Source organism: Thunnus maccoyii, chromosome 20 (assembly GCF_910596095.1).
Source record: "Thunnus maccoyii chromosome 20, fThuMac1.1, whole genome shotgun sequence".
Classification (NCBI taxonomy): Eukaryota; Metazoa; Chordata; class Actinopteri; order Scombriformes; family Scombridae; genus Thunnus; species Thunnus maccoyii.
In genome coordinates this window covers 4,847,314-4,869,376 of record NC_056552.1, presented here as the reverse complement: position 1 = coordinate 4,869,376, position 22,063 = coordinate 4,847,314, and the positions used below count along the sequence as shown (strand labels likewise).

Genomic DNA, 22,063 nt, shown 5'->3' with positions numbered 1-22,063 from the left:
AATCTACACATTAACAGCTTCTCTTTCTCCAAAGATCCCCCAAAGCGCTTAAAAGTCTGTCCAACACGGCTAATTAAGCTGCCTCCACGGAGACTGCAGCTCATTAATTAAAAATAAAAAACCAACCACTGTCTGGAACTGCACATGTAGTCCAGAATAATTAAAAATGCTAAAGAGGCGATCAGACAATACGCCGTCTGGCTTATTCTTCCCGTGAGTCCACGTGTAACAAGCCTGAAGACATTATCACATGGACTACACACCTTTGCACTGCACTGCGGTCGTTATCAACTGTGCTTTACAGATATCAACACAATCTGATGACTAAGATCGGGGCTCACACTTTAGACTGGAATGAAAGGTCTTAACGACTGATCCTGGGCCAGGAGGAGAGGTTACGTTAGGGGATCGCGGGTCAGTGGAGCAGAGGTCAGAAAGGCTACGTGTAAAGGAACAATGGATTCATAGTGCGACACAGACGCAGGGGTGTTTGAGGCAGACGGGAAGGATGCCCTTGTTGATCTGGTGGAACTCCACCAGCTGCAGGAGGTCTATGAAGAGGGTCAAGCCGTCGTCCATGGTGAAGTACTTCCTGCCGCCCTCCTCACACTGCAGACGCAAGAATAGCAGCAGTTAGGTTTTACTATACAGAAGAAGAAGTGTGGTATTTAAGCATGAAGACTATTTGAGACAATGAGGGGAACTCACAGGGATTACCAGGTAATGTTTGGTCTTCAGCTTGTAACAGAGCGAGAGGACGAAGCACTGCGCGTGCTGCTGGCTCTCACGGATGAGGAACATCCTTCAAACACACACACACACACACACAAGACTAAAGTAAATGTCATCGCTGCTGAGAAACACAACAGATGTAATTTTCTTAACATGCCATGGAAACACGGTCAGAGTTATTATCTTCCAATAATGAACTCAACTGATGATTTTAATATTCATCAAGGAATATTAAATTAACAGATTTATCCTTAAGGCCTCTAAACACTGTGTGATAACAGCAAATGCTAACTATTTTGATAATTGATTAATTCTGGCGTCTTTAGTCTTCTATTATAATAAACTGAACATCTTTGGGTTGTTGGTCGGAACAAAAAGGTTGTATTTTTCATCATTTTCTGACATTTTATAGACCAAACGACTAATCAAGAAAATAATCAACAGATGAACTGTTAATGAAAATAATTGCTGTGTGAGACGTGTTAGTGTCAGTTTTGAAGCGTCAGATCGAACGATGAACGGCTGGTGAATCGTAGCCCAAGAAACAGAAATGCCAGAAGAAATAGACCGTCGATATCATATCGCACCAAAAATAGCTCTTACAGTATTGCATCAGCCTTGTGTATTCCGCCTCATACCATGATGTACTTTGATGTACTCGGTTGGTTTGTGGACACATGTTGCAGCAGCTGTCACGCTGACACAATCTGATCCTAAGTTTCTTTTGACTTTTTTATGCAGGCTGTCTTTGGTTTCCTGCAGCAATCACGTGCAAAACACATCTGCTGCTTCATGTAGCGCTGCCTGAAGTACACACCTAACATGTCATACAGACAGAGGAAGTGCTCATGGTACAGTAAGCTGGGAGGTCTGGTGTCCATGGAATTCATGTTATTAAATTGCTGCTTTTCTGGAGAGTTGAGGCGGATTGATGCTGAGAAACAGGACAGTGATGTTTCCTGACAAGCTGACCGGCATCAAGGTGTCACCAGCTTGTTTTGTCCTTAAATCGTCTGTTGGTGGACGTGTCTCATTATGTCAATCTACGACCACCAATCTGACTTATCAAACCAAAACATTTCACTAAGTTTCTCTCACAAATTGTCAGTTTTTATCGGAGATCCTGGGATAATCTATCAATATTGTACAATTCTGCAAAACCTCTACACCTTTACTTTCCACCTCGCTTCATGAAAGACACAACTTCCTGTATTGGTACTGAACATAAATAATGAGGTGCAGCATTGTCTCACATGGATATAATTCCTTGACATTCTGGCCTGCTGAGACAGTGTAAGAAGCCTTTAGTGAAGTCCCTCCACTCACCCGTCTACCAGCCCTTGCTTCTCTATCAGTCTCTGCGCTTCTTTTCTCGACACGCCGCCGTGAAACCATGGTTGGATCTTGTGGATCGCTAGAAACAGAACACACAAAGACGGGAGTGTGAGCGAGTGAGAAACCACAAAGTATCAGGACCTTTTCTCCTCCTCATGTGGACTTACAGGAAGGTCTCGCTGCTGAGTTCAAGTTGGGCAGACTGCATCTCAGGGCTTCTCTCCTCTGCGTCAGGTGAGGAGAACCAAAACCAAAAAGAGAAAGGTCACAAAATCACACATTTAGGTTGTTTATTTAACATCACTACATCATTTCCTCCTAAAGGAATAATTCCTGCTTATTATAGCTATTTGGCCATCATTCCTATTAGCAATAATACAACTTTTAATTTGTTTATGAAAGAAATTTGAAACCTAAACAAGAATAGAAACAACCAGTGCTGCAATTTTTTGTTACTTATCGGCCAGAGTGAGTATATACTGCTACGATATATTTGTGATAATAATAATATATCAAGTTAACTGCTGAGATCTGGAAATGCGGCGACATCACTACAAAGAAACTCCAGCAGTCAGAAGATCAGACCGGCTGGAAACAAACCTGAACTTATTTGGAAGAGAAAATGAAGATAAATGGTAAAATTATTACATAAAGTAAGAAAATCTGTGTGTTTTTTTTAGCCTTTCTGGCTTTTTAATGATGTTGCTGTGTTCCCAGATCTCAGCTTTTACGGCTAAAACTAGAAAAATAAAAACAGCAATTATTCTGTTAAAGTTAAAACAGTCGTAACCATCCCGTCTTCCTCACTCCTCCTCCTCTCCCTGCTTGTGTAACAGACCTCTGTGAGCTTGTCTAGACAAAGTCTGGCTACGTTTGATTATCATTACTGTCTCAGTCGCTCTTTATCTCTCTTTTTTTATTGCTCGCCCTCTTCTCTCTCTAGCAGCTCCCGAGCCTCTCTCTCTCTCTCTCCCCCTCCTTCCCTCCCTCCCTCCCTCCGTTCCTCCTCACCCTCCAGGCTTGTCCCTCCTCTCTCTCTGCGCTCTGAGCCTCTGTTGGGTTCTGGATGACTCGTCCTCCGGCCTTCCCTGAGAAGTCCATGGCCACCAGGCTAGCCTCCGAATTTGACTGCACACACACACACACACACACACACACACACACACACACACACACACACACACACACACACACACACACACACACACACACACACACACACACACACACAGAACATGTATAACTGCATACATGTAAGACGACACTACAGAGATGATTCGTGTCATGTCTGATGAGCTCACTTTGCTCTCCGGGAGGTTGGATCCTTCCAGGTTCCGCGGGGCCGACTTGGATAACTGGTAGTTACACTGAAGCTGCTTCCCATACTGACCACACACACACAAGATACATTAGTCACTGGTTGTACTGTCTACTAGAACTGCAACAATTAGTCGATTAATCGATTAGTCAATCGTCAAATCAATCGCTTTGGTCATTTTTCAAGCAAAAATGCCAAATATTTGGTGTTTCTTGCTTCTCAAATGAGAAGATTTGCTGTTTTTCCTTCACATATATGAGAGTTAATTGAATATCTTAACATTTTAGACTGTTGGTCGGACCTAAAGAAGCAATTTGAAGACATCACTGTCGCCCCTGAGAAATTGTGAAAGTCATTTTTAAATAGATTTTCAACATTTCGTAGTTTAAACGATTAATCGACTAATTGAGAAAATAATCAGCAGTATAATCAGTAATGAAAATAAGTGTTTATTGCAGCTCTGCTGTACTGTCTATATTTCAGTTTACAAAATTTTAGATTAGATTTCAGAGCTTTAATTAAACAAGTAGTAATTAAAATGGTTTCATAGTGAATCAGAAAGAAAACAGATGATTATTTAATTGTTGGATTTTACTGTAAAACCTTGAATAATCTGAACGCAGATGTCCAACAAGTTCGTGTCTGCTCGTTCTCAGCACAGAGGATCTTCTTCAGGTCCTGAGCACGGACGGGGTTTCTCGAGGGCTGCACGAGTACACACACACACACACACACACACACACAAAAACACACAGAACACAAAGTGATAATTGGAACCGCAAACAGCTGGATGTTTAAATGAGCAACTGGTTAATAAAAGATTTTATCACATTGTGTGAGACGGCTCTAATTAAATCTTAAACACAAATGGTGAATCATAGCACTACAGTGTGAATAGAAACAAGTTCTGTATATGAAAGCAGATGCACATCATCAGCTCCAGTCATCCATCTGCGGCGCTCTGATGTTTTGACATATTAAGGAGAACGAGTGTGTTTTTCCCCTGAACTTTATTTTTTTTAAAACTGCACTTAGGAAACGTCACGCTGGCCAGTGTCTTCTGCATCATTTCATGTTGTGTTCTGACTGGTTGGTGCGTCGCAGCAGCATTCAGTCACATTGTGAGAATCTAGTCATAAAGAGTCTCAGTGAGATCTAGCAGCACCTTTTTTGGATCGACGACTTAAGATTTCACTACGTTTCTCTCATGATTGTCAAGTTTTGTCTCAGAAAGCCCAGAATCACACAGAATAAAGAGACCTTAACACAGTCGCCACAACAAGGTTCATATATTTTAAGGTTAACAATGAATATTTTTCAGCAAAACATGTTCTCCAGTCTTTATGTAAGTGTAGCAAACCTTCGTCTTTGTCAGCCAATGTCTTGCATTTTTACCTTTGCTTACTCTGTAGCGGCTGTAAACTCATATCAGCTGTTGTGTGGAAATGATTTTCTAAGCAGCACCGACCAGAAGAACTGTAACATCATAAAAACTGGAACTGGATGTTTTCCCGGCAGCGTATTTATATCCACTTTGATTTTTTTATTGTTAAGACTACTAAGATTTAAATCTACTATGCAACAAACTACTGGTATGTTTGATATGACTGAATGTTCCTCCAAGTTAATCAATCACTGTCAGCGCTGCAGAACATGGAGTTATTTCTTGACAAGCTCGGGAGTATTAACGCTCTAGATTCTGCTCTTCAAGTGTGAAAAATATTCCCTCAATAATCCACAATCACAAGAATGACATGAATGCTAAATGGGGGGAGGGGGGTGCTCTAACTTGCACATAAATCAAAGACACATGCACATACTGTACATATACACACACCCTCAGGTCAGGCTGTTCTCTAAGTGTTTGCTACACAATGTTCTGTCTGCTTTGAGAACATTTTTCTGTCTTCAAGCCCAGAGGAAGTGGTTACCTTGATACAGAAAGTAAAGTCTGCAGGTGCTCCGTACAGTTTACGGCTGTTAACCACAGTGTACACGTTCAAATCTTCCAGATCAGCCACATACTGCAGGTGTCGAGGCTCCTAGTCGCCCCCAAAAAAACACAGAAAAAGTCTCATTTCTCCACGTTAAGAGTCTTTCTTCAGTTCCTGTTTTTATAAATGTGATTAAAAGCTGCGATAAAAATCGGACTTGCTGACCTTGGAGGAGCCCTTGGTGGAGCAGTAGAGGCCGGAGCGTCGCAGGAAGAAGTAGACTTTCTTCCAGGCCTTGCGGCTCGGTTCTTTTACATGCAGGAAACCCTGAATCTCTGGACACGTGCCAGACCGGAGCAGGTTCTGAGGAACACACAGCACTCGTTATTAGCCGAAGAAGATGAAGATAATACATATAAAAGTTTGATGTTAAAATGCAATGTACAACACAACCATTCTGCAGTTTAAACACTTTCTTTTTTTGTTTACTAAGTTATATGAACTATGGTGCATAATCAGCAGCTCATTTGCATTTTCTCCTTCTTTCTATAAGCAGATGATTTCTGAGTCGGTTTTGCGCTGTAAGCTACACTTCAACCTCATTTTCAAGCAAATGTTTTGGTGTGGAAAACGGTTACATGAGTCCTTGTGATTAGAGACTCAAAAGAGACAATGTCTGTTATTAATTTTAAGCGTTCAGTAAAATCCGGCTTTGTCTGACTCTACCAATGGTGGAGAATAATCCTCAACAGCTGGAGAGATTCTGATTCTCCAATAATTTTTTAATATTACTTGTTTCCAAAGAGGAGAAACATTCCCGTATTTTCACATTTCTAACAATAACTGTCATTCATGCATCCCATTGACATCTTGTTTATTGAATATCTTTGGGGTTTTTGGACTGTTAGTCAAACAAAATAAGACATTTACAATTACTTACATTTTTTTTAGACTTAATGATTAATCAGAAAATGTTCTATTGTAGGAATGTTTCAGTGAAAATCAGACAAAAATGAATACAGTCTAAATTTTACTGGTATTACACTGTAAATGCTACTATTGTTGTTATATTGCTTCTTCAGTTTATCATAATTTTAAAGTGAAACCATGAATGGAAATTTCCTGAGTTTATTTTTTTTTGCATTTTCAGCCTTTTTGTTTGTGACTTTGAATAAACATCATCAAGTTTGAACCTTCAGTGAACCTGTTTTCCGATGCGTCGCTCGCGTGTCGGCGTGAATGAGTCCCTGATTTCAGCTGATTTTACCTGAATGAGCTCTGATGATGTCATCCCCTTGCTGACATCAGCGCTGTCGGATATCATGGACTCCGGGAAGAAGAGCTGAGAAAAGGAAGGAGAAGGTTGTCATTAAAATCCCTTTTGAGGGAGGAAAGGCTCATTTACAAGACAAAGAAGCTGCTTGTGCAGCAGTCTGCTCTGCTATCAATTCATCATCCAGCTGATCGGGATTCTGCTTTGGACCGCGACTATCTTGAATGTGAAGATAAAATACACCTTGCAGGGAAATTATGCCTCCTTTGTTTAAGATGTATTGGAGGTGAAATAATAACTTGCGTGTTCAGACAAAGGCTTAGGTAAATTATCATGCAAAGGAAGCCGTGTGTGCACAAAACCAACAGGTGTCCAATTTCCTAATTTACTCAGAGGGAGACGGAGATCCTGCTAGTGTCTGTTTGCAATTTGCAGATGCATGTGAAAACTGTTTATGTGAAGCAAATGCATCCATTTTTCACAATAAAAACAGAGGACATATTGAGTTTAATGTTGTTAATTCGAGATAAAAAAAATTCCCTTTTGCACCTTCTGGAGGCAGTGTGGGCTCGCTTCACAGGAACACCAGCGGGAGGTTCATCAAAACCATTTTTCAATGCGAACTGTCAGCTTTGTTTAACAGGACAAGCAACACACCAGATCTCATGTAATGAAATATCTGAGGCATTGAGTCAGCGTGTCTGCACCAGCACGCAACCTGTCAATCACACGGGATCACTAACCACCGTGACGTCACACCTTGTCAACGTCTACTGAAACAACATGTTTAATAGTGTGAAAATCCTCCTTGTTCCTGCTTGAGCTGTTCTGTTATGTAAAGAGAAGGGATGGGTATTTATTTTAAACCGCATCCTTGCATGTTGTTAGGAGAGTTTGGATTGTTACAAGTACATGTTAAAGGATAAAGTCTGATGATTTTCTTTATTTTTCTTACCGTCAACAAATCTCATGTTTGGAGCCAAACCAACAGTGAAATGATCTACTTATGAGTATTGTGTGTGTATCCAAAGCCTGATATATGTTATTCCCCTGTGCTGTAGACCTCTGTTGTCGTCCAAAAACTATATTCTATATACAGTGAAGCTGTAAACAAAACCATGTTCCTGCACATGCTCAGTAGCTTCTGCCTTACACAGAACTACTCTCTGGAGATTGAAAATGTGATCGCTGTTATTAGTCTTTAGAGCTGTTTCTAAACAAACTAACATGACAAAACTCTTCATAATGAAGGTACATGACACCCAGTGCAGCGCTGTGGCTCACTGATGTGTTGTTAATGGTTTTTAAACAACAAAGGAGGTCTACAGCACAGAGGAATAAGATATATTAGGCTATGGATACACACACACAATACTTGTTAGTAGAATAATTCATTGTGGGTTTGGCTCTGCACATGAGATTTGTTGACAATAATAAAAATGTAGACAATCAGCAGCCTGATCCTTGAACACACTGCGGGCTGCGTACCATTGGTTTCCTGAAGAACTCATACTTGGCGTAGTTTTTGCAGAAAACGAACCGTGTATCACCCTTGAGGGACCAGTTTGCCTGAACCTCCAGCACAACCTCGTGGTCCTCCAGACATCTCTCTGAGGAGTCAGGAGAAAGTGTGTGAAATATAAACATTTTATGGTTCTAGCTTTGTACTTGGTGCTCATTTAAGTTTAATCTCACAGTGCGGTCTTACCCAGGCCCAGGGTGGGGTGGAGTTCAAGGAGAGCCCAGTTTTCCTGATCGCTGCAATGCGCCGTCTGGACCAACATGTGACAAACCTCTCTGGCTGTGGCTCCTCGAGAAACATACACCGACCTGCTGTGGCTATCCTCCCCGTACACCTTTATCAACTAACAGGAAACAAGAGAGGGATAACAATGTATAAATATTCTAGTAGAAAGTCCTGCATTCAAAATTTTATATTACTTTTGATCACTTACAGACATGCAAAGAAATATAGCGATGCTGTTCGCACTACCTGGTTTGTTTTATTAAATTATTTCTGTTTTGTGTCCTTATTTATTGTAGAAAAATATGAAACCCAATAAATGTTTTCATGTACAACAAACATTTCATTGTTTCGCATAGGGAGCTAATTTTCACTAATTTCTATACATTTTAGTAGTTTATTCTATAGCAACGAATCATATTTTATACTCTGGTCACAGGTTTTGTATGTTAAACGCACAATATGTAATTTCAGCCGCTAGGGGTCTCAATCAAAACAATAACAAAAGACAGAGTGTGATGACGGTGTGAAGTAGCAAGGGATCATGGGAGTTGTTGTCTTCACTCTTAAATAACCAGCTTCACCGGGATAGGATTACTCCAGTGTTCATCATTCGGGATGTTTTTACCGGGAGCCGAATTATCCACAGAGGTCTCCTCCTCTCCAGAACAAACGTACACGCAGATTAAAATCATTAAAAAACTAATTAAAGCTGTTTTACCTAAAAAATTAGTGTTTCTCCGGTACAGGCTGTTAGCCGAGCTGCTGCTAACGTTTGTCCAGTTTATTTCTCTGATAGCTTAAGATCCAGACGTCCAATGACTAAAATCCTTCTTCCAGCTAAAAGATATAGTTAAAAACGACCTAAATTTATCATGAAAATGTGGCTTAAAACTGAATAAAAGTTAATTTTTAACAGTTTGTTTGGAACAACCACAACACCGATGTATTATCTTGTATGTGTGTAAGTTACTCTTTGGTAGACGCCATTGTAGCAGACAAACACGGCGCCGCCGTATGCATCTTGTGCGTGTTTACTCTTTGGTAGAGGAGGTATGACGCCATTGACATGCGACCAAATGAAACCGTCACTTTGATTAAATTACAGATTTCTCTGGGTTTGAAAATTATTGGAAACATTTGGGATAATGTAAGTACACAACTCAACAACATATATAACATAGGTCTAGTTGTTTTTAGACATTTTAATGTGGAAAAATTACATATTATACCTTTAAATGTTAATCTGTAACTAATAACTATACCTGTGAGATAAATACAGTGGAGTAAAAAGTAGAAGTATGAAGTAGCATAAAATTAAAAAAACATGTAAAAATGGATACATGTACCTCAAAAACTGTACTTGAATACACTACTGGAGTAAATGCAAATGGTTCAATTAACAGTTATTTCACTTCTATTCCCATGTGATTCTGTTATAAATAGTTTTTGAATGAATTATCCTGAAAAAAATTGGGAAAGTTTAATACGTTTAATCCGCGACTGAGTAACTGTGAAAACACAACATTCACTTCACAGCTGGTTTTTGGCATTACATCAATATTAGCACACTCATGACAAGAAGCCAAAACATCAGGCCAAGAATCTGTCAACCACGCTGCAACGGCAGACACAACCATCCTGTAACTAATAGGCCTTGACACTTAAAGATGAGGCCTTCAATTCAGTTTTTTTTTCTAATTTTGCACCATCAGGGGGGTAAAATCATGTTTCTCTCTGGGGGCTGTTTGACAAAAGAGATTAACAAGCACTTCTTACACGCAGATCGCAAAGACTTGCCAGCGCTCCCCGTTTTTTTCACAAATGACTGTCACGCGCAAATTTCAGATACATTTGTGACAGCTCTCTCACATGCCCGTGCACGGGTCTTAACTTAACGTTGATTAATTAAACCTGTCAAAATTAACACAAGAAGAAAATCACCTTCGTGTCGCTCAAGTCGCAGCTTGCACGTTTGCAAAATGTTATCTGAATCTTAACTTTCTCTGCTGAAATTAGAGCTTTCATAACTGATTCTGCACCTACTGAGCTGTCTGGTAAAGAAACTTTAAATATTCTTGTAGTCTGGCTACACTCCCCAGTTTTTTCCTGTTGTTGTTGTTTAAGGAAAAAGATCCAATTGGAGATGCAACCAGGCGTGAGGAGAGAGCCTGTGTGTCCCTGATGCAGCTGCTGCTGCTGCTGCTGCTGCTGCTGCTACTACTGAGGTGAAGCGGGTGCAGGTTATTCAGGGGTCAGTACATTTCTCAGAGCACGCTGTCTGACACAGCGTCTGGATACAGCAGCACTCCTGAAACAAAAAGAAAACAAACCTGCCCAACCAGAAACCTGCAGCGGTCAATCAACAAGTCCTGACTGGTTGGGCGAGTGCCGGCGTCAGTCAGGACAAATAATGGCCATGTATCAACCCGGGGGAGGAACATTCTTCGAGTGGAAACGTCGCAGCGGTTCAATATCCGGTCAGACGACTATGACTTGAGTTGTTTTTTTTTTTATTAAAGAGCAGGGGAGGCGAAGGGAAAATATGTTTCTCTTTACTCAAGAGTAAATTCTGAGCTTAGGACACAAAAGCCAACAATGCGTGCCGACAGCGGAGGTTAGATCAGATATTCAACAGCGTTCAATACTCAGACACACTTGAGTAGATTTCATTTTCTGAGTGCAATCTAAAATGGAAAGGTGCTGGTTTTATGGAGTGACTTCTATCTGTTTTGCTTCCAAATTGATTTTGCAGAGCACAATGTCTGTAGTTTACTGTGCGTGACTGCAACACACACACACACACACACACACACACACACACACACACGCAAATTAAAAAGTAAATAAAGAGCTGAAAGAAAGAACAACTGAGAGATTGAACTATTTGCTCTTCACCAGGATATTACATCAAAGCACTAATATAATCTAAACAAAGAGATAAGCTGCATAAAAGTATGAACACTAATATGTGTTTGTTTAAGATGTCATTTAAAATCCATCTGTTGCTACAACAAGTCTAATCATTTTTTATCTATATAGTCTAATGTCACAAATTTGCCTCAGTGGGGGGCTTTAATAATCTTTACTCAGGAAGCAACAGCCTCCACTGTTCTGGTTTCAGGTTTTCCACCAGTCGGCTGCGGTGGATTTGCTCCCGTTCAGCCACAAGAGCGTTAGTGAAGTCCGACACTGATGTTGGCTGACAAGGTCTGGATCACAGACGGCATTCCAGCGCATCTTAATGGTGTCGGATAAAGGTTGAGGTCACGGCTCTGTGCAGACCAGTCAAGTTCTTACACACCAAACTGGGGGAAAACATTTGTTTATAGAGCTGGCTTTGTGCACGGGTGGTGAACAGACTATTTTCTGCAAAATTTAGAGCAGTTTTGGTTCTTTCACGCAAGAGTTTTTGTCTGTTTTCTTCTTACTGGTTTGAAGAAGGCCGGGTTCAGTTGGAAAAAGGTGCTTCTGTGCACAAATTAATCAAATTTAGCAACATTTGAATCAGCTTCTGATGATAGTTGGTGGCTTTTTTGGTCGCCGGTGATCAAATCTGATAAAACACGCAATGAAGAAGGTAAGATGAGTTTTTGGGAGTTAAATTCTTACTTAATATTTGAAGCAACATTTTCAGGGGCTTTAAGATTTGCCTTCATTGAAGCTGAGCCTAAAGCATGAAATCAGCCCCAGAGCAGAAGTACAAAGTGTAACACCTTATATTTTATGTTTTCATTCCATAAAACCAACAAATCAATCAATAGAAAAGTGACTCTGCAGATCATTTATGCTTCCACTGAGGATTATGATTCACGGTTTTGGAAACATAACATAAATCAACCCCACAGCAACACAAACGCACATGTACAAGTTAAAATAAACAATCCAAAAACAAATGAATACGTTTTCTTTTAAAAATCAGCTCAAATGACCGGAGTGCGTGCACCTGTTCACCTCCGTTACTATACGTGAAACTAGGTGAGCGTGGCTCGGTGTCATGCTGTTGTAATTACAGACATGTTTACTCTGGCAGTGTTTGTTAGTCAAAATAAGGCGGCGCGGGCATGGCAACGCGGCTTTCGCTGTCACTAACAATCATAACCGACCTGTACCTGCACTCTCAGGGAGCAAGTCCAGACACATTTCAAAAAGGATCCACTTGCTGATGCCATCTGTCAGACCCTGAATGTCGGAGCAGGTGTGACGGGATTAACGCAGAAGATGTGCTGATTTGTCCAAAACTAATAGTTCTTAAAGGATAAAGTGTTATTCTGTGGTTTTTTTTTTTGTTCCTGTCACGAGTCCAATGAAAAGACCAAAACCAACAATGTCTCAGCAGACTTCCCTACCAAAGCCCATTTTTAAAAAAAAAACAGCTCACAAATATATTGTTTCAGTTTTAAAAAAAGCTCAGTAATTTAATTTAACAGCTGGACACTGACATTTTTTTTAGCAAACATTAATCAAACGGGAGTAAATTATGCATTTGATGGGGACTATTTTCAGTGGCGGATTTGGCTGCACAGACAATACGTGTTAATAGGATCAGTTCATCGCTGGTTTTCGTCGTTTTAATGGGATTTGTTGACAATAATAAAAATGTACAATATCACCAGGCTCATCCTTTACATGTGGATCCAAATTTCTGTCTAAAATGAGGCTTGAATTCTGAGTCCTGACCGTTTAATTTCATCTTTCAGAGGCGATGAAGCAGGAAAATCAAGTGGGTCACATCACACTGGCACTCGTTCAATGCCTCCAAATTCACTGATTCATTTGGTTAATGGTCTGTGATGTAAAAAATGAAGCTAAAACGGTGAAATGAAGGGAATTAAAAAGGTGTTGTGAGTTCAGACTTGACGGTGACGTGAAGTAAAGTCATTACAGAATGAATAAAATACTCAAACCAAAGTGACAAATCTGGGTCTGTATATATTTATCAAACCTTTTCAGATTCAATAGACTCGTAAAGCAGCTGCACACTAATGAGGCTTTGGACTCACGTGTTTGTCACTTGACGGCGGTGGAAGTGAACTAATGAGCACCGGTGACTGTGAGGGGCTGCACAGCTCTGGGAAGGGGTTGGGTATGGATGGGACAGAGGAAGAGAACGACTCGACGCTTTTCGCCCTGAAAACAGAAGAAAAAAAAAGAAAAAGTCATTGACACAAATAAAAAGAACATAACAAGCTCAGAAGCAGCCAATATCAATTAAAGAAAATCTGACAAAGTATCGTATCACATAGTTAATTTGCAATTATATGCAACACATCAATGAGCCACAATGATTACGTTTACATGCACTAAATATTCTGGTTTTTGCCTTTATTCTGAAAGAGACAATATTCCTACTAAGCTGTTTACATGGATAATGAAAATGAATGTTCCACTAATATTCCTGTTTACATGCAGACATGCATACTCAAACATCAAAATATGTTTCTTTGCATCAAAAAAAAGATTTTTCAACAGGGAAACACTGTCCGAGGAAACACAAAGAGGGAATTTGATGCTAAAAAACTGTAAATGTGTCAGATATCCACTTGATATGACTAACTCAGACTGCTGAAGCTTCACATCAACTTTTAACTTACATTGAAAGCACATTTAAAGGATCTTTTAATATCCAGTATGAACAGGAGGAATGATTACAGCGAGGAAAACCTCTTTCACTGTTCATACGGACACCTGACTGTTGTTTTTAAGACACACTTGAAAAACTGTGAACGTGTCCTTTAACTTCTTCAGGAATTCAGGGCAGAGGAAACAAAAGCCTAGTTGAGTAAAATCTCATTTGAATTATTATATCGAATTTCATGTACATAATAAAACCGCATTTGATTCGGTGTCGCACTCAGCAGAAGCATTCTTGGCTATCTGTTTGAATCTTGTAATTACAGTCTGTGATGTTGAAATGAAAAAAACAGAAATTCACTTTTCACGTCTTACCAAAACAATATTGCAATTACTGTACAACACCATCTCGGTTGTGATGATTTTGTGAGATAGGACGCTGCTTATGTACTCAAATATATAAAAGGATGGGAGTCAGGAGCCCAAATAAACGTTGAAACATGTTTTTCTTGCTGTAATCATTCCTCCTGTTCATACTGACCATTAGAAGATCCCTTCATAATACACTTACAATGGAAGTGATGGGGGACAAAATCCACAGTCCTCCTTCTGTACAAAAATGTATTTAAAAGTTTATCTGAAGCCAATATGAAGCTTATATGAGTCAAATCAAGTAGATATCTTTCAATGTTACAGTCTTTTTAGTGCAAAAGTCCATCTTTTTGTCACTATACTTCCACCGCAGCTCAACAGGGAAACACTGTCCGAGGAAACACAAAGAGGGAATTTGATGCTAAAAAGACTGTAAACGTGTCAGATATCCACTTGATATGACTAACTCAGACTGCTGAAGCTGAATATAAGCTTCATATCAACTTTTAAATCACTTACACTGAAAGCACATTTGAAGGGGATCTTTTAATAGCCAGTATGAACAGGAGGAATGATTACAGCGAGGCTTTAACTGTTCATACGGACACTTGACTGATGTTTTTTACGACACACTTGAAAAACCGTGAACGTGTCCTTTAACTTCTTCAGGAATTTAGGGCAGAGCAAACAAAGGTACGACAGATAAGTAAAGAAACAAGGACGTGAAAGAAAACCACCAGTTGACCCAGTACTAGTAAAACACACACTGCCGGCCCACTCTACTGTTGTTTGTTACTGGTGTTTTTCCAGCTGGGACAATGGTAGTCTTTACAGAAACTGACTACTTCTCTCTATACATCGGATGACTTATGACCTGCAGTTGAGTCACTAAGTTGAGTCAATATCCACCTACTCAAAAAGCCTCCTGACTCATGTCCACTATATGTGTGTGTGTGTGAGTGTGTGTGAGTGTGTGCTGCTTAATCAGCTTCTGCAGAACATGACTAATGTCGTCTGTGTTTACGTGCACGTTCCTGGTCATACCTGTTTGAGGTGATGAGGATGGGCTGGGAGCGGCGTATGGAGGGAGAATCAGCTATCAGAGGAGCCAGGGTCAGAGTGGAGCTCCCCAGCAATGTCTCCGCTCCTCCAGACTTTTCATTCACCGTCTCCGAACCCTCGAATACTTCGGTCCAGGGACCTTCCACCTCCATCATGTTACCTGAGAGGAGGGACGGAGTCGCGGTAGCCTCTAACGATCAGGCACAGCTGTCCATCCAGCTCCGAACCGAACAGCGAAGGATGGTTGTCTCTAGAGCTGCAACAATCAATCGATTACCTGCAAATTGTTAAATTCACCGTCAACTATTTTGATTCTCTAGTTCCAGCTTCTCAAATGAGAATATTTTCTGGTTTCTATGACAGTAAACTGAATATCTTTGGGTTGTGAACTGTTGGTCGGGACAAAACAAGATATTTAAGGTTGAATATTGAGCTTTAGGAAACATTTTTCACCATTTTATAGACCAAACCACTAATCAATTAACTGAGAAAATAATAGATTAAACAATAATGAAATGAATCATTAGTTGCAGCTCAAGAGAAATACTGATTCATTGATTGACTTTCATTCATACACGGGAAACTTACTCAGAGTGAGGTGTCTTTGGCAGCAGTGATTCATAATTAATATGTGTAACAGATAGTAGTTGCATAACCATGATAAAAGACAACGTTGCAACTGAGAGTTTAAATAAATGATAACAAGGAAAAAGATACGAGTGTACCAAGTTCAAGAGGAATATTCCGTTTGTGTGGTAAAAAGTGACGAAAACTCATTTCCATGAGAGTAGTTTTAATCTTGTGAGTTTCTACTAGAAACTGTAATATGTGAGGAAACAGATTTTTCATTAAATGTTGTAAAAAACAGCTCCAATAAATCTAAATCACACACTTAACTACTGGACATGGACTCTAAATCAACCTGGATTAAACCTGGATTTAGACTGAAACAAAATGCATTGAATGCACTGAATAAAAGTTGTCATGGCGACCCATCCGATAGAAGATCTGATACTTTTCTCTTCTTGATATAAAACTGTTAATCAAATAATTTAAACTTGTTGGATCATTAATCAAGATAATAAAGTCCTGTATGTCTGATATGGCTGAGATACATATCTCAATATCAATAAGAACATTTTTCCTAGTTCAATATCACAATATGGTAAATGTATGTAAAATCATGTGTAAAATAAGTAAATTGATGTTCAGTCTGATTAACTTTATTATTGTTATAAACTGCATCAGACAAAATTCTTAAAATGTGTAAAACAAAACCTTCAATAACCAAATTCCTTAGTTTCTAAATACATGTTGCTTTAAAATGATCAGTTTGGACACTTTAAGATCATTTTATCTACTGTGAATCTATAAAAGATGTTATTGATTTATCTTCTGCTCCTACTGTTGTTATTTTGTCAGGTAATGAAAACACATCAATTCGAAATAAGACAATAAATAAGTAATGAGCAATAAAACAATTGCTGTTTTTTCCATTTCCACAGTTTGATCCAGATGTGACTTGTTGTAAATGAATCATATAAATCAAAGCAGGCAGTCAGACGCCTGCTGTGTCATTTCTGTCTGTCTTATCTATTTATTTATTTATTGGGATCATGTACAGTGTCAAACATAAATGTTACCATGTGATGTGCTTTACCAGAGTTATCTTATAGCTATTTTCCATCTGCAGTCCCTTCAGCAGGTCATAATTAAAACATATAAAAGGACAATAACAAGCAGTACAAAACAAAATACACACAGGACACATAATATAAAATACAAAGCACATCACATACACCCACAATGTCAACTAGAAATGAATAATACAAGCTTATCAAATGAGACCAGACCAGCAGATAAACTACATTTCCACTGAGGCTTTGGTTTATTCGCTTGTCAGACAGTTATTGTATTTATTTACCCTCATGGCTTATTGACAAAAGAATAAAGTCTGACAAAAAAAAAAAAGAAAACTAAGATTATTTTCTTGGTCAAGAACAGTAAATGTACAGTAATTTATTGTAGTGTAGTTAACAGAAAGCAGCGTGCAGCGCATAGAAACAATACATAATACACAGACTACTCTACTGTGCTTTCATTATTCAGTGTTTTTGGAGATTATTTGTGGTCGACGGATGTTTGAACTGGAGAAAATATGCTTTTATATGCAGCTGGCAGCAGCAGCAGCAGCAGCAGGTGTCATCCAGTGTGTGGAAATTCTGGTTCATATTTGTCTTTGGCGTCACGCCACATTAAGTCTATTTTGAGTATCGAAAGTATTAGTCAACAGCATTGTCGCTCTTGTGTCATTGTATGCTAATGTGTTCAACGTGCTGTGGTTATTTAATTATTAGTGTTATTTCAGTTATCAGGGAACTGCCTGTTCTCTCTCTCTCTCTCTCTCTCTCTGTGTTGACTAATGCAGGACCAACACTGGCTCAGATTATCAGCTACACATCTAAAAATGTCACTACTATGAGAGTTTCATGCCAACAGTGACGTTGAACAGATCAGATTTAACTGACCTCTTTGTCTCTTGTTCACAGAGACAAATGTAAAATCTTCTTTTAAAAGAAAATGTTGACAACTGTCTCCGACCAACAACACAAAGATATTCAGCTTATTATCATACGAGACTAAAGAAACTGATTTGGAATTTGGAAATTTTCTTGACTGAAGATGATTAACTGATCATTAAAACAGTTGGCGATTGATTTATTAGTCGGCAGCTAATTGATCAGCCGTTGCATCTCAATCAACAACTATTGGACGGTTTGTCGTGAGATTTTGTACAAACGTTCTTTGTCCTCAGAGGATGAATCCTAACGACTGTAGTTGTCCTTTTTTCTTTCAGCACCACCATTAGGTTCACATTTGCTATTTGACTGTCATGAAATGTGCTTCACTCATGTCATCCGTCTGGTTAAACTGTAATAACTTTATGATCCTCTGACTTTCATCCAGCGCCATCATGAGGCCACGGTTTTAATTTGTCCAATACTTTGGTTTACGACCAAATATCTGCAAAAGTAACGCTAAGCTACACCTGCTAAACATTAGCATGTTAGCATTTAGCTCAAAGCACCAGTCAGAGTCGGTCAGTCAGACTAATAATCCAAACCTACATTTTCTCTCTTTAGTAGAAATACATCAAATATTCACAGCTGGTTTCAAAACAAGTATTAAGCTTCGGATGGTTTTCTATTAGCACTGTAAAAAATGATTATTTCATTGTTTTATTAGTCTATAAATGTTGTTTCTGAGTAATGTTCAGCCTGTAAATCGTCAAAAACTAAAACATAGCCTGGAGTGATGTTGTAGGATTAAGGCTGGGTGATAATCCGTTAATTTCAGTCCACTAATTAATTTACAGAGGTGTCATATTGTGACAATATAAAACCTTTATGTTGTTTTACAAAATTCTGCAGCACAAACTAATAATTCAAAATGAAAAAGAGAAAATGAATTATGGAAGGTTTTGGTTTTACACATTTGAAGAGTTTAGTCTAAAGTAAAACATAATATGAAACATCATTTGTTGCATTTAACATCTATTTTACATGTGATTTTGTGTACATTTGCCATTTTGTGAGATTAAAAACAGCTCATATTAATGTCAAATCAACTATATCGATCATCTCTACTTCAGATACTGACAATGTTTAATTACTGCTATGCAGATCGTGCAGCCTGCAGGTTTAGAAACAATCAGCTGAGGAAGCAGCGAGGACTGAATCTGAATATTTCCTTTATCACACACACACACACACACACACACACACACACACACACACACACACACACACACACAGAGCAGCGTAACGGACATCACCACCTCTTCTGGACAGCGGCAGACACAAAGACCCATCATGCACTAGTTAGTGGTTTAAAGTCTCTTCTCAGCAGGTGAGGATCCAAGTTGAAAAATGTGTGTGTTAACAGGTGTTTGTGTATAAAGGAGAAAGTAGTTGCCATGACGCCGACATCAGCAGACAATAAGCAGCTCGACGCAACTGACAGGACGACCTGCTTCCTCAGTCAGGGCAGACAAGACTCATAAAAATGCTGAATGTCCCAGATGACTAACAATCATCTTTGTTATTGATTAACCTTTTAATATTTGATTAACCGGCTTATAGTTAGTCTATAAAATGTGAGACAAGAGCGGGAAAAGTTCCAGAGCCTGATGTGACCGACAGTCCAAAACCTGAAAATCAATCAATCAATTTACAATAATATAAAACAAAGTATCAAATCCTCACATTTGAGAGGCTGGAATGAGTGAATATTTAACATTTAAAGCACTGAAACGCTTAATGAATTATCAAAGTTATTGCCAATACATTTTCTGTTGATCAACTAATCAATTCACAGGACTTAAATAGCTTCCCCTCATATGTTAACCACGTGCATCTATCAACACTGATTTCTGGCTGGTTAAAGCTAAATTACTACTAAAACAAGGCTGCAACTAATGATTATTTTCATTATCAATTCATTTGGCGATAAATTCTCAATTAATAGATACATTTTGTGGTTAAAAAAATAGCCGGAATATAGCAAAAATATCCTGAAATTACTTGTTTTGTCCAACCAACAGTCAAAAATTTAAAGATATTCAATTTGCAGCGACACAAAACATTGAAAAGCAGCAAATTCTCACATTTTAGAGGCTGAAATGAGAGAAAATTTGGCTTTTTTTCTTTAATGAATGACTAAAACTATTAATAAATGATCAAAAATGTGGAAAAAGCTATGCCATAACACATACTACACTATAAAAAAGGCCAAAATAATAAGGTTCCCAGTGTATGTGCAGCACCTGAGACTTAATATTACACATGCTTGTTATCCGACTACTAACACCTCACTGAGTGATTAACAGAGTCTGTGTGCTGCTGTGGAGGGAAAAAAACAATTTCACAAAGTCCACCATAAAGCCTTAAAGTCTTGAGTTAAGAAATGTCGGATTACTGTGATTCCTCTGGTACATTTTGTCTCTTATCCTGTGTGTAAATAAATAAAAAAAAAAGGTTGTGAAGGCTGCAGCTGTTCAAACTAACTCTCTTCAGTCCCCAAAGCCTCAAATCTGAGCTGACACAGGTGTAGCCGGGCACAGCGCCAAAACCTCAGACTGAAACTGAAGAAAATGACTCACCTGTCCTCACGCAGCCTCAGTCCACATCAACACACTTCAATTACACTGATATTAAGACAATTACTAATTCGGCTAACTTCGGCTAATCTCCTTTTCTTTATATTAACTTTTTATTCGCGGTTTTAAAAAAACCCAGCCTGCACCTGTTTCAAGGCTTAAAATGAGCTTGTTAGTATCTCCTCGGAATAACATATAAAATCCTACCTGTGAAGGTTTTTTTTCTTGTGACTCGGCAGGTTTCAGCTGTCAGGCATCGCTTTTGATCCTGAATTTTTGATGCTGAGTTTTTTCTTATATGTGGCAAACAAAACAGGATGCGGCTATCCGCTACAGAGCCGACAGCATGATCTGTGTTGGAGAGGGGGAGGGAGGGAGGAGTCCGGCCGTCAGGTGTGCACCGAGGCCCGCCTCCTCCCCCCTACCTCCCCCTCCTCCTCCTCCTCCCTGCTGCTGCTGCTCGGGGCGTTTTTCGGGTTCAAATGGGTGCAAATACTTAACAGGTGTTGCACCGTATTTGGTGACCCATCAGATTCAGTAACCTGCAGTGTTGGAAGAAGATGAAGAGTTAATGCATGAACAGCATTTTCTGCACAATTAGTATTTCTTCTGTAGTACTTTAAGTAAATTTAGCGGGTAATACTTCTATACTTTTACTTAAGTATGATTTCAAATGCAGGATTTTTACTAATAATGAAGTATTTTTACATTATGGTCTGAAGTAAAGGATGTGAGTACTGCAGGTCACAGAATACAGTGTAACAGCGGGTTCATGTACTTTTGCGTCTTTTCCTTTCATTTCTCTTCTCTTTAAACCAGAAATGAAACACAGAAAATGCAGAAATAGTTTTGCTGATGAGGGATAAAAAAGACTTTTCTATTACAAAATATTACTTTTATTGAAAATGATTTGATAAATGAATATTTTCCCCTTTTTAAAGGCAACTTACATTTAATTTAAAAATAGCTGCAAAAACACACTTTTACACCCTTGTTGTGCAACAACATGTACACAACATTTAATTGATTACTGTATATGTGAACAGGCTGTATATATATTATGTCCTTTGTACTGTTTGTATCGTGTTTACAGCTCATTGATAGTGATAACATTGATATGTGTAAACATATTGACCAATAAAGATAATTGATACTGATTAGCTGCGTCATTACTGACTGTTTGTCTCCACCTAGTGGTTGAATTTTATTATCTGGTGACAGAAGTTGTTTTTGTACTTGATCTTGTTTTCCTCTGAGCTGTAGTAAAATTTAACCCGCAGTTCAATCTGAGTTACATATTTACAGACATGTGAACAGGCTCATGTTTTCATTTGTTTACAGTCTTGTTTTTATTGGCTTTGTGAAGCACTTTGTAACATTTAGAAAAATGCTAAACATGTATTATTATTATTATTATTATTATTATTATTAAAATATTGATCTTGCTGTTGTTCCTGGACAAACTGGTTGTGACTGCATTCTTTGGCATAAGAAAAATAAATGTTATCCTGTTGTTGAGTATTTTTGCATCACCGTTTGAGTGATTCATTAAAAGAAAAGG

The 22,063-nt window shown here is 38.8% G+C and overlaps 1 protein-coding gene across 2 annotated transcripts; it reads right to left on the bottom strand.

Moving 5' to 3' along the window:
• On the bottom strand, positions 1-20,890 carry grb7 (growth factor receptor bound protein 7). Of its 2 annotated transcripts, none has more exons than XM_042398496.1 (15): positions 20,710-20,890; positions 15,327-15,621; positions 13,340-13,466; positions 8,301-8,457; positions 8,081-8,202; positions 6,587-6,661; positions 5,545-5,682; positions 5,317-5,427; positions 3,989-4,090; positions 3,369-3,452; positions 3,079-3,195; positions 2,235-2,292; positions 2,059-2,146; positions 709-802; positions 1-609 (listed from the first exon to the last, which is right to left on the bottom strand). In XM_042398496.1, the coding sequence occupies exons 2-15, from the start codon at positions 15,497-15,499 to the stop codon at positions 463-465; spliced, it is 1,593 nt and encodes a 530-aa protein (XP_042254430.1). In that variant the 5' UTR covers positions 15,500-15,621; positions 20,710-20,890; the 3' UTR covers positions 1-462. The 2 variants fall into 2 exon arrangements, with proteins under 2 accessions (XP_042254430.1, XP_042254429.1); XM_042398495.1 differs by having other exon boundaries at positions 15,327-15,600.
• Positions 20,891-22,063: the final 1,173 nt, after the last annotated feature.

What these genes read in the sequence shown, in the direction of transcription:
- grb7 (XM_042398496.1), bottom strand. Translation starts at nt 15,499, where the DNA reads ATGATGGAGGTGGAAGGTCCCTGGACCGAAGTATTCGAGGGTTCGGAG. An exon ending in ACTTTACTTTCTGTATCAAG is followed by an intron (nt 4,091 to 5,316) that starts GTAACCACTTCC and finishes GTACTCGTGCAG; the next exon opens with CCCTCGAGAAACCCCGTCCG. An exon ending in CTCAGCAGCGAGACCTTCCT is followed by an intron (nt 2,147 to 2,234) that starts GTAAGTCCACAT and finishes TTCTGTTTCTAG; the next exon opens with CGATCCACAAGATCCAACCA.